We start from the raw sequence: 12,130 nt of genomic DNA on the forward strand, positions 1-12,130 counted from the left end.
CTCATTTGTGGGGAACCTGTTAGAAAGGAGCTCACTGCCGCTTCACTGCTCCACTATGACCTTGGTGTTCACCTTGATGCTTGAGATGCTCCTGTTTCTGAGTGAGTACTGCTCCATTTTTCTCCTTTGTCCACATGTGGAATATTGCTCCGTGTTGAAGAGAGACTTTTTGTTTTAGCTGAGTTCACTGATTCAGCATTGATGTTTCAGCAGGAGCTGGAGCCCAGTCAGTGACCCAGCCTGATGACCACATCACTGTCTCTGAAGGAGCCCGTCTGGAGCTGAAGTGCAACTACTCATCTTCTGGTTCACCATACCTCTTCTGGTACGTGCAGTACCCCAACCAAGGACTCCAGCTTCTCCTGAAGTACGAGTCTGGAGACAATCTTGTTTCAGGCATCAAAGGTTTTGAGGCTGAATTTAGGAGGAGTGAGAAGTCCTTCCACCTGAAGAAAATACCAGCTCATTGGAAAGACTCGGCCAAGTACTTCTGTGTGCTGAGTGACACAGTGCCTGGGACTGCAGGAGGAGCTGAACACAAACCTCCCGGGACACCATAGCTCAGCCTTTGTTATGTTTAGGAAGTTGGCAGCTCTGTGAAGGCGAACAGTACAGGCAACGCAGAATCCTGGAAGTGTTTGGTTCCCATGGGCATCTTAGATTTTTCTTTTCTAGTCTTTTTTATTTATCATTTTACAAAGGAAAGACTCCTGTTTTCTGAAATTTGGCGTTTTTGTCCTCTAGAATCAGAACTCTAGAGAAAATGAGGCCGTAGAATTTTCAACAAGCTGGAGAAAGTTACTTACTCCCGTGTCATTTGGAATAGTGATGGGCTCAGATATAATAGCTTGAAGTTGGCCATGTGACTTGATATAACATAAGTCAGAGAATTTGCTTTACAATATTCATGTCATCTCTCAAGCAAACAAAAAAACCCAGGACAATGGCTTATTTCTAACTGCATTATCTCCAGACTATTTTGCTAGTATCCTAAGAGGCTTCTTTCCTTAAAGGACTTCAACTCTTTGACTAAAGCCTTTGGGACTGGTGCAGCTAATCACAGCTGGCACTTAAGGATGTATATGGGTTACCTTTCCAAAGACAATATAGTGTGAAACAAAAGGAGGCTTCTTTACTCATCAGTCCCCAATAATAGGCTTCCCAGGTGGTGCAGTGGTGAAGAATCCGCCTGCCAATGCAGGAGACAAAGGGCACCGTCCTTAACGAGGAGGAAGATGAGGAGAGCCGTGAAGAGGTGGTTAAATCGTCTTTACGGGACAGTTCTTCTGGGCCTGTGTTTATCTTTGGCCGGATCTCTCTCTCCTTTTCCCACAGGAGACCTGTTTCAGGGCGCTCCTGAGCGATGCCTGTGCATCTCTTCACCAGGATGGACTCCAGCACAGAGCTGTGTGGGCTGCTTGGCGTCATCTGTTGTGAGGTGGTGCCACCTCCTTTTTGAGCTCCAAGGAGTCTTTCTGTGCCTGTGCAGTTTTCCTTGACCTCTTGACCTCATAAGTGGTCACTTTTTTACTCTAGCAGAGCTCAGCTCCTGCTGTTAATTGTCTTAGGTGCTGAGGCTGAGCTCCCTTTGACAGGCTAATTAGCGTGACAGGTTAATGACTCTGAGAGCCTAGGTGTTGGGGCAAGGGCTTCATTCGGAAAGCTGGCTGACCAAGAAGATGGCAGAATAATGTCCCAAGTAGTCATCCTGTCCAGGTCTGGACGCCAGGTTCTTTTACAGAACAGGGAAGGGGAAGGTGAGGAAACAAGTTAAAAAGACAAAATTAATCTTGTAAACATCTCCTGGAATGGCAAGCCTCAGGCAGGGGATGTATCAATTTCTTCTTTCCTCCCATCCACAGGTGGACAGGTCATGAACAAAAAGCACTTGAGCAGTCAGGCAGAGGGGCTGATTCTCTGAGGCAGCCTATTATGTACAATTATAATAACAAAAGCAACGAAAAGCAAGTCAAAGGAACAGTTCCAACAGGTAGAATTGGTCCTTCCCTCAGTGCTTGGAGTGTGTAGGGAAAACAAAGCTTGAATTTTACTCTGCTTGACACACACCAGCTGTGTAGCCCAGGGGCCCATCTACCTCCTGCCTCTGAAACTCATCCTGAGGTTTCCAGTGCTCAGTCGGGTCTTACTCTTTGCCATCCTGTGGACTGTAGCTCACCAGGCTCCCCTGGCCATGGGATTTTCCAAGCAAGAATACTGGAGCTGGTTGCCATTTCCTTCTCCAGGGGATCTTCCTGACCCAGGGATCAAACCCCCATCTCTTTCGTCCCCCGCATTGGCAAGTATATTCTTTACTGCTCCATCCCCTGAAAAACTCTTTCAAATGGGGATTAGTAATAATAGAGGAGAATAATTTTGTGTGAAGAAAATCTAAATCATTATCGGCATATAAGAAGCATGCTTTTTAATGACTATGCCTTTCAGTAATAGCTGTGCCTTATTCCTTGATTCAAGCACTAGACATTTATGACCACAATGCAAAATACCTATATTTGTATTGATTGTTATTATCTTTATCTATGTCGTTATCTTTATCCATAGCTCTCAGGAAAGTCCCCTGGATCAAACAGGGAGTCATAAACAAAAGGTTAGATGGAAAATTTCGAGGTATAGATACCAGCTTTTTCTGACATTTTCCACTTTTATTGCCTAAGATTTATTTATTACTATATATCAGGAGAAAATATGAAGTTCAAAAGTTCATTTTGAATTCATTTCACAAGTTCATTTCAAAGTTCATTTCACAAGTTCAAAATTATGTATAAAACAATGAATGTCACCTTTTTCCTCCACTCTCACCCCTCTTTAACCTGTTTTTAGCTCAGTTGAGACCAAAGGGTGGGGCTTCCTGTCACAGAGTGTCAGCTGAGCAGGGTTTGTTGGCTGAGCTGATTGGTTGCAGGAGCTGAACCATCCAGACAAGTCATGACACTCACCACCCAGGGTTTGCTATGTATCTTGTGAATATTTTCCAGAAACAAAGCAAAGAGTCATGAAAAGGCTAGTGGACACTGTGCTGGGGCTTTTGTTTGCCCAGGTTTGCTGTGAGTTGGGGCTGCCCCACAGGGGAATCTGAAGGAATGAGCAGCTTCTCTTTTGTTGAAGGAGGGAAAGGAGCTGACAAGTCCTGCAGACTTTTTATCCTTATCATTTATGGGGCTGGGGGTGTACTTTCCGGAGTGCAGGAGCTCTGTGACCCTCACCTGTGAGTGTTTCTCTCCTCATCAGGTGTGAGAGGGATGGATGTGGCGCAGAGTCCCCCAGCCCTGAGTCTCCAGGAGGGAGCCAGCTCTACTCTGCAGTGTAATTTCTCCACCTTGGCAGACAACGTGCAGTGGTATCTTCAGAACCCCCGGGGGCCGCCTCATCCACCTGTTTTACGTTCCTTCAGGGACAAAGCAGAATGGAAGATTAAACGCCACGACAGTCCCTACAGAACGCCGCAGCTCCCTGCACATTTCCTCTTTGCAGACCACAGACTCGGGCACTTACTTCTGTGCTGCGCAGCACAGTGCTCCCCAGGCACCTGCAGAGTCCACACAAACCCTCCGCAGGGCTCAGCCCCTCCCCAGCCACAGTCACACCCTGAGGCCACCACAGGGCGTTTGCAATGTTTAATGTTACTTACCTACATCAGTACAGTTTTAACCACAGATACTTTTTGGCCCTACAGATTAGGGCCTTTAGTCTTTAGATTAGGACTTTAGTCTTTATCTTCCCTTCTCAATCTGTGTCTCCTTCTGCACTAGAAACTTCTATCTGGGAACCAGCAGAGTAGTTGATAAGAGGATAGAATTAAAATAAATATTTAACCACTTCTTCCCAGGTGGCTCAGTGGTAAAGAATCTGCTTATCAATGCAGGAGACGCAGGAGACATGGGTTTGATCCCTGGGTGGGGAAGATCCTCTGGAGGAGGAAATGGTAACCCATTCCAGTATTCTTGGGAAATACTGGGAAATCTCATGGACAGAAGAGCCTGGCAGGCTAACAGTCCATGGGGTCTCAAAGAGTTGGACATGACTGAATGACAGAGCATGCTTGCTAAACTCAAAACTGTTAAAAAGTGAAAGGAATTAAGTGAAATCACTCCAATAAAGATATTATCCAGCTTAGTTGCCTTCTCCAGAATGTTCAAGTCTGCCTCACCATGAAGTGTTCCAACAGACAACTGCAAATATTTACATGTAATCCTACTACTGTGGAAAGCAAACAAAAAACGTTTGCTCAATGTTTAATGTGAACTTGATAAGTTAAAACAAATGAATTCTCTTATAATTCTAGGTTGAAGAAGCATGAAATCAATTTTGCTGGTTACAGTCATGATCTTGGCTGGTTGGTTCCTTCTAGAGGCTTTAAGGAAGAATCCATTTCCTTGCGTTTTTCAAGCTTCTGGAAGTCACTTGGATTCCTTGGGTTATAGCGCTTCCTTGAATCACTGCAACCTCTTACTTCTACCACCTCAGCTCCTTTCTCTTCTGGAGTCAAATAGTCTTCTGCTTCTAAGGTGTAGGAAATAAGTAAATAAACAAAAACTCATTTAAATAGAGTTGAGAGACAGGGGGAGTTCTCATACCCTGTGAAGATAACAGGATTAAAGGGCAGAAGAAAGATGCCTCTTCTTTCCAGGCAAACACTGGGCCAGTGAAAATCCATGGTCTCTGTTCACTTTGTGTGAGTGTGTGCGTGTGAGTGTGTGTGTGTGTGTGTGTGTGTGTGTGTGTGTTTGCAGGGGCCCCTCTTGTTGCGAGCACTGTCTCTAGAGTGCGTGGGCTCAGTAGTTGCAGCACATGGGCTCTCTAGTTATGGCACACGGGCTTAGTTGCCTGGTGGCCTGTGGGATCTTAGGTCCCTACCAGGGATTGAACCACATCCCCTGCATTGGAGGGCAGATTCTTAAGCACTGGACCACCAGGGACATCCCAATGTAAACAAATGTAAACGTCTGTTTACAGTACCCCTCTCAACTTCCTTTTCTTCTCTATAAGATCCTTCTTCTCTTGTCCTGTGGGGACTTGCATGAGGCTTGCCATCGTTGCAGACCCCAAATAAATCCTTTGCTGATCCCAAATAAACTCATCTTTCTAGAGAAATATCTGATAGTCTTTTTTTTTTTTCATCTCAGCAAAGGATGCATGGTTATGTATGGGACCTACCCAGATAATCCAGAATAATTCATATCAAGATCCTTCAACTAATCCCACACCCAAAGTCTACTTTGCCACATTTTTATCTAATTAAAACTTTAACAATTGAAACGTAGTTGACTTACAATACTATACTAGTTTCAGATGTACGGCATAGTCATTAGTCATTTGATATTTTTGATAAATTACATAACATACAAAATTATTATAAAATTTGATTATATTTCCTTTGGTATACATTACAAACTTACAATTTATTTTATGACTGAGAGTGTGTGCCTCTTAATTCCTTCCCTGGTTCACTCCCACACTCACTCCTCTCCCATCCAGTGACCACTAGTTGTTTCATTGTGTCTCTGAGTCTGTTTCTGTTTTGTTATATATATATTTTTTCAGATTCCACCTATATGTATTAAAACATACAGTTTATTTGTCTCACTCTGACTTATTTCAATAAGTACAATACCCTCTGGGTCTATCCATGTTGTCCCAAATGGCAAGATTTTACTTTTTTTATGGTAATATTTCACTATTTATATCTATATGGCTCTATCTATCTATCTATCTATCTATCATCTAGATCTTCTTTATCCATTCATCTATGATACGAATGAGCACAGAGATGTCTTCAGTATCTTGACTATCATAAATAATGTTTCTGTGAGCACTGGGGCGACTATATATTTTTGAACTAGCTCTTTTGTTCTCTTTGGATAAACACCCAAGAGTGGAAGTTCTGGATCATGTAGTAGTTCTATTTTTATTTTTTAAATTGTCAGTCAGTTTGCTGTTATCTTTCCGACCACAGCCACCAAAACCAGATAGGATCCCAGTCTCTATCTCTCCCCACCAAAGTGCTGCCTCCTTTCTGAGCAACTGAGGAAGGATAAGACTCCAGGGGGCAGGCATCATTCCACTTTTAATCTAGGAAGGGCAGAGTGGGGAGAATCTCCATACTGCTTTCCACAGAGGCTGCACCAATTTATATTACTACCAACAGTGCACAAAGATTCCCTGTTCTCCACATCCTCACCAACCCTTGTTATTTCTTGTCTTTTTGATGACAGCCCTAGTAAGGTGATTTGCTCATTTACTTTTCTGATTTGCATTTTACTGATGACTAAAAATATTGAGCATCTTTTCATGTGCCTGTTGGCCATCTGTATACCTTTATTGGTAAAACAGGTCCTCTGCCTAATTTAAAATAAGATTATGTTTTTGATTAAATGTATAAGTTCTTTATATATTTTGGATATTAAATCCTTGTCGACATGTTGTTTGCAAATATCTTTTCCTTTTTGAGATTTCCTTTTCTTTGTGTTAATGGTTTTCTTCTCTGTGCAAGAGTTTAGTTTGATTATAAAAAATATTATAAAGATGAATGTCACAGAACATACTGTCTATATTTTCTTTTAGGAGTTTTATGATTTCAGCTGTTACATTTTAGTCTTTAAAACATTTTGAGTTATTTTTATTCATGCTGTGAGAAAAATTTCTAGTTTCATTCTTTCACATGTAGCTGTTCAGTTTGCTCAAAACCTACTTATTGAAGAACCTGTCTTTGCCCCCACTGTATATTCTTGCCTTGTTTATCATAGATTGATTGATCATAGGTGCGTGGGTTTATTTTGGTTCTATTTTGTCCCATTTATCTATGTCTGTTTTTGTGCTGGTACCATACATTTTTCAATTACTATGACTGTGTAGCATATTTTCACATCAGAGAGTGTAGTATTTTCAACTTTGCTCTTTTTTCTGAAAATTGCTTCGGCTGTTGAGGTCTTGTATGGTTCCATACAAATTTTAGGATTATTTTTTTCTAGTTCTATGAAAAAATGCCATGAGTAATTTGATGAAGATTGCATTGAATCTGTAGATTGTTTTGGGTGTATGGATATTTTAGCAATATTAACTCTTCCAGTCCATAAACACGAGATATCTTTCTATTTATTTGTATTGTCTTAAATCATTTTTATCAATTCTTACAGTTCTCAAAGTACAGGTCTTTCAATTCCTTTGTTGAAATTAATGCTAATTATTTTATTCTCTTAGATTCAATTGTAAATTGGATGTTTTCTTAAATTCTTTTTCTTATAATTCATTATTAGTATATAGAAATGCAAAAGATTTCTACATATTAATTTCATACTCTGCAACTTTACTGAGCTTTACTTTCATTTATTTTTCCTAATAGCTTTTTGATGGTACCGTCCGATTTTCTATACACAGCATCATGTCATTTGCAAATAGTGGCAGTTTCTTTCTTCAAACTTGGATGCCTTCTCTTTCTTTTTCATATCTGATTGCTATGGCTAGGACTCCCAGTACTATGTTAAATAGAGGTGGTGAGATTTGCAGACTTGTCTGTTTAAGGTCTTAGAGAAAAAGCTTTCATTTTTTAAAACAATTGATTCTGATGTTAGCTGTTGGTTTGTCATAAATAACCTTCATTGTTTTGAAGTACAGTTTCCCCCTATCAAGTTTATTGAGATCTTTTATCATGAGTGGATATTGGATTTTGTCAAATGCTTTTTCTGCATCTACTGAAGTAATTATGTGGTTTTTATCTTTCATTCTGTTGTTGCGGTATATCACATTGATTGATCTGAAGATACTGAATCATTCTTGCATACCTGGAATAAATCCTAGATGATCATGATGTATGATTACAAAGGGTCTTTTTAGAATAGTTTTAGTTCACTTTCTTATTGTTTCGTTCTGTTGGGGTCTTAAATATTGCTGTACAGTTGCTGTTTCAATAATAGATTCAATAAATAATGCAAAAACAAAAACAAGCTAAACTCATGTCAACAGTGTGCAGACAAAAATAAAAAGACAGCAGTATTAAGTGTGTATTAAGCAGTATTAAGCAGTATTAATTTAGAATCTATTTAAAGACATGATCTCTTCAGTATAAAGGGCTCTTCTTGATTTGATGTTGCCGTTACGGGAAGAAAGACAGCTCCTTACACTGACTCAGTCTGAGGGTCAATATTTCAACAAGGCAAAATCTTCTCCTGTCTCAAGAAATCACTGGTTCAAGATAAAGACTTGGTTACTTATTTCAGTGCTCTGATTGATGTTCATAGGTGATGAACATGAATTTTTAAGAAGCTATATACATTTTTTCTGGGTAACTTCTTTCTATGGCCACAAAGGGGCAATGCTGCTTCGGAGATTACTGTAACGCTTGTCCCATAAACACATATTCTTCAAGTAGCCATAAAGGATCCCTTAAAAATCTACTAAATTATTATCTCCTATTATGCTTCAGTTTACATCTATCAATCATGTATGAAAGTATGTATGTTTCTATCTATTTATCCGTCTACCTAGGTAGTATCTATGTATATTGTAGTCTAATAGTTTGAAAATATGGCTTTGAAAATCAACACTTCTCTTAATGATGCATGTTGTCCTCAAGGATATGGCCACATGTAGCTTCTCTAATATGAATGTATACCCCACTTAGTTAATCTGTGCCTAGAGTTCATGTCCTCCACCTTTATGGGAAATGCAGTAGTGGTGTAAGTTCCAGTTCAAGTATCGCCTCCATTAAAACTGTTACCTGGCTGAGTTGAGAAGCAGAGTTTATTACTTTTTTCTTTGTCATATCATAGAGATACACATTTCTCCTTAGTAGCTTTTATCTGATTGTACTTGACTATTGGGCCCCAGTTGACTGAAGATGGGAATGTCTCTTTCCTTCTTGAGATCCAAGTATTGAATGTTAAGTAGTCACTTAGCAGCACTCATTAAATATTTATTGAGATGCATTCATGAATGAATAATGAAAAAGAAAACATATCAGATGTCTAACAAACAATAAAAGTTCCCCTTAGAATGATGGGGTAGATGGGATTAGACTGAGGAATGAGAACTTTTATTATTTTTCCTGTTGGACTGTAATGATGTTTTCTTTGATTGAATTTGAGATGACATCAAATACAGAGAGAAAATTCTGGGCTTCAAAAACATGTGCTCCTTATTTACTTTAACTTTACAAATAGATGGGGAAACAGTGGAAATAGTGGCTGACTTTATCTTTTGGGGCTCCCAAATCACTGCAGATGGTGACTGCAGCCATGAAGTTAAAAGATGCTTACTCCTTGGAAGAAAAGTTATGACCAACCTAGACAGAATTTTAAAAATCAGAGACATTACTTTGCCAACAAAGGTCCTTCTAGCCAAGGCTATGGTTTTCCCAGTAGTTATGTATGGATGTGAGAGTTGAACTATAAAGAAAGCTGAGCGCCCAAGAATTGATGCTTTTGAACTGTGGTGTTGGTGAAAACTCTTGAGAGTCCTTTGTACTTCAAGGAGATTCAACCAGTCCATTCTAAAGGAAATCAGTCCTGAATATTCATTGGAAGGACTGATGTTGAAGCTGAAACTCCAATACTTTGGCCACCTGATGCAAAGAACTGACTCATTTGAAAAGACCCTGATGCTGGGAAAGATTGAAGGCAGGAGGAGAAGGAGACAACACAGGATGAGGTGGTTGGATGGCATCACCGATTCAATGGACATGAGTTTAAGTGAACTCCAGAAGTTGGTGATGGACAGAGAGGCCTGGTGTGCTGCAGTCCATGGGGTCGCAATGAGTTGGACATGACTGAGTGACTGAACTGATATCTTCAATAGACTTTAATCTGTATTTGTAATTAAAAAAAGAGAAACGCTCATCTTGTGATTTCATGGGAGTCCCTCTCTTCTCCATTGTAAAATAATGTAATCCCTGTTATCAAGTTGTCCTGCTAAATGATTTTTAACCTCTTGGAAATGTGAAGGAAAAGAAGATGAGGAATAAAGGAAAGAAATTCTAAACTAATCATATTCCATGTGTAAGGAGGGGATTTCTGCTTTTCAATGAAAGTTATTTTGAGCGAGTCTAAGATAGAGAACATTGAGAAGGGCTTGCTTTGAAAAAAATAGCTTAAGTTGAAAGTACTTGTGAGAAGGTGGGGCCTCTTGAAAGAATTAAAGCTGATATGAATCTTAAGTCAGAGTTCTAGCTGGCTGAGGAGACCAGAAGAAGAACCTGAGCTGTCACTGAACCTTGGTGCCAGAAACAATGGACAAGATATTGGAAGCATCATTCTTAATTCTGTGTCTTCAAGTAGACTGTGAGTTATGATGGAGAAATCCTAGGAGATCTCATAATTTAGGGGAATGAGAAGATTGGAGTATGGACAAATTCATGCAGACAGAAACTTTAAGAAGGAAATATCAGTTTGTGGGCCTAATGATTTTTTATCTCTTTAAACAGGGGTGAGTGGACAACAGAAGGAAAAAAGTGACCAAGAGCAGGTGAAACAGAGCCCTCAACCTTTGACAGTCCAGGAAGGAGAGATTTCCATTCTGAACTGTAGTTATGAGAAGAGTGCATTTGATTACTTCCCATGGTACCGGCAATATCCTGGTAAAGGCCCTGCACTCTTGATAGCCATACGTTCAGTTGTGAATGAAATGAAGGATGGAAGACTCACAGTTTTCCTCAATAAGAGTGCCAAACAGCTCTCATTGCACATCACAACTTCCCAGCCTGGAGACTCAGCCACCTACTTCTGTGCAGCAAGTGCACAGTGCTCCCCAGACACCTGGAGCCTGTACCCAAACCTGCAGCCGAGGCTCCAGACACACCCTGCTGTGCAGATGAAATACACACACACACACACACACACAGTTTGTTTGTGCATAATAAGTCTTAATATAAGAAGACCTAAATTATACAGAATTTATTCTTTCACCAAAATGGAGTTGATATAGAAAATCAATTGTGAAAAGATATCTCCAAAAACTCCCAAATATTTGGAATATTGGCACTAAATTTAAGACAACTCATATGTATGTTTAAGAAGCAATCACAATGACTATTTAAAAGTATTTGAAAGAAAATATAAAGAGAACACAAATATATACGTATGTATGAGGCACAGCTAAAATAATACATAGAAGGAAATTTATCTTTTTTAAGTACTTTGTAAAGTGCTGCACTCAATATGCCAGCAAATTTGGAAAACTCAGCAGTGGCCACAGGACTGGAAAAAGTCGATTTTCATTCCAATCCCAAAGAAAAGCAATGCCAAAGAATGTTCCAACTACTGCACAATTGCACTCATCTCACATGCTAGTAAAGTAATGCTCAAACTGCTCCAAGCCAGGCTTCAGCAATACATGAAACGTGAACTTCCAGATGTTTAAGCTGGTTTCAGAAAAGGCAGAGGAACCAGAGATCAAATTACCACCATCCACTGGATCATCGAAAAACCAAGAGAGTTCCAGAAAAACATCTCTATTTCTGCTTTATTGTCTATGCCAAAGCCTTTGACTGAGTGTATCAAAATAAACTGTGGAAAATTCTGAAAGAGATGGGAATACCAGACCACCTGACCTACCTCTTGAGAAACCTGTATGCAGGTCAGGAAGCAATAGTTAGAACTGGACATGAAACAACAGACTGGTTCCAAATAGGAAAAGGAGTACGTCAAGGCTGTATATTGTCACCCTGCTTATTTAACTTCTATGCAGAGTACATCATGAGAAACGCTGGGCTGGAGGAAGCACAAGCTGGAATCAAGATTGCCAGGAGAAATATCAATAACCTCAGATGACACCACCCTAATGGCAGAAGGTAAAGAAGAAATAAAAAGCCTCTTGATGAAAGTGCAAGAGGAGAGTGAAAAAGTTGGCTTAAAGCTCAACATTGAGAAAATGAAGATCAAGGCATCCGGTCCCATCACTTCATGGGAAATAGATGGGGAAACAGTGGAAACAGTGGCAGACTTCATTTTTCTGGGTTCCAAAATCACTGCAGATGGTGACTGTAGCTATGAAATAAAAATATGCTTACTCCTTGGAAGGAAAGTTATGACCAACCTAGACACCATATTAAAAAGCAGAGACATTACTTTGCCAGCAAAGGTCCATCTAGTCAAGGCTATGGTTTTTCCAGTGGTCATGTATG

The 12,130-nt window shown here is 40.0% G+C and overlaps 1 pseudogene and 2 gene segments (V, D, J or C); all 3 read left to right on the top strand.

Moving 5' to 3' along the window:
- Positions 1–560, top strand: LOC106503948. The segment is given in 2 exon segments: positions 1–101; positions 214–560. Coding segments are annotated over 2 exon segments (393 nt in total).
- LOC102172258 lies at positions 3,011–3,636 on the top strand (annotated as a pseudogene).
- Positions 10,206–10,740, top strand: LOC108637004 (the record flags this gene model as incomplete). The annotated part of the segment is given in 2 exon segments: positions 10,206–10,289; positions 10,433–10,740. Coding segments are annotated over 2 exon segments (360 nt in total), but the record flags the coding sequence as incomplete, so codon positions are not given.

The sequence above is a fragment of the Capra hircus genome, chromosome 10, assembly GCF_001704415.2.
Source record: "Capra hircus breed San Clemente chromosome 10, ASM170441v1, whole genome shotgun sequence".
In the NCBI taxonomy this organism is placed as follows: Eukaryota; Metazoa; Chordata; class Mammalia; order Artiodactyla; family Bovidae; genus Capra; species Capra hircus.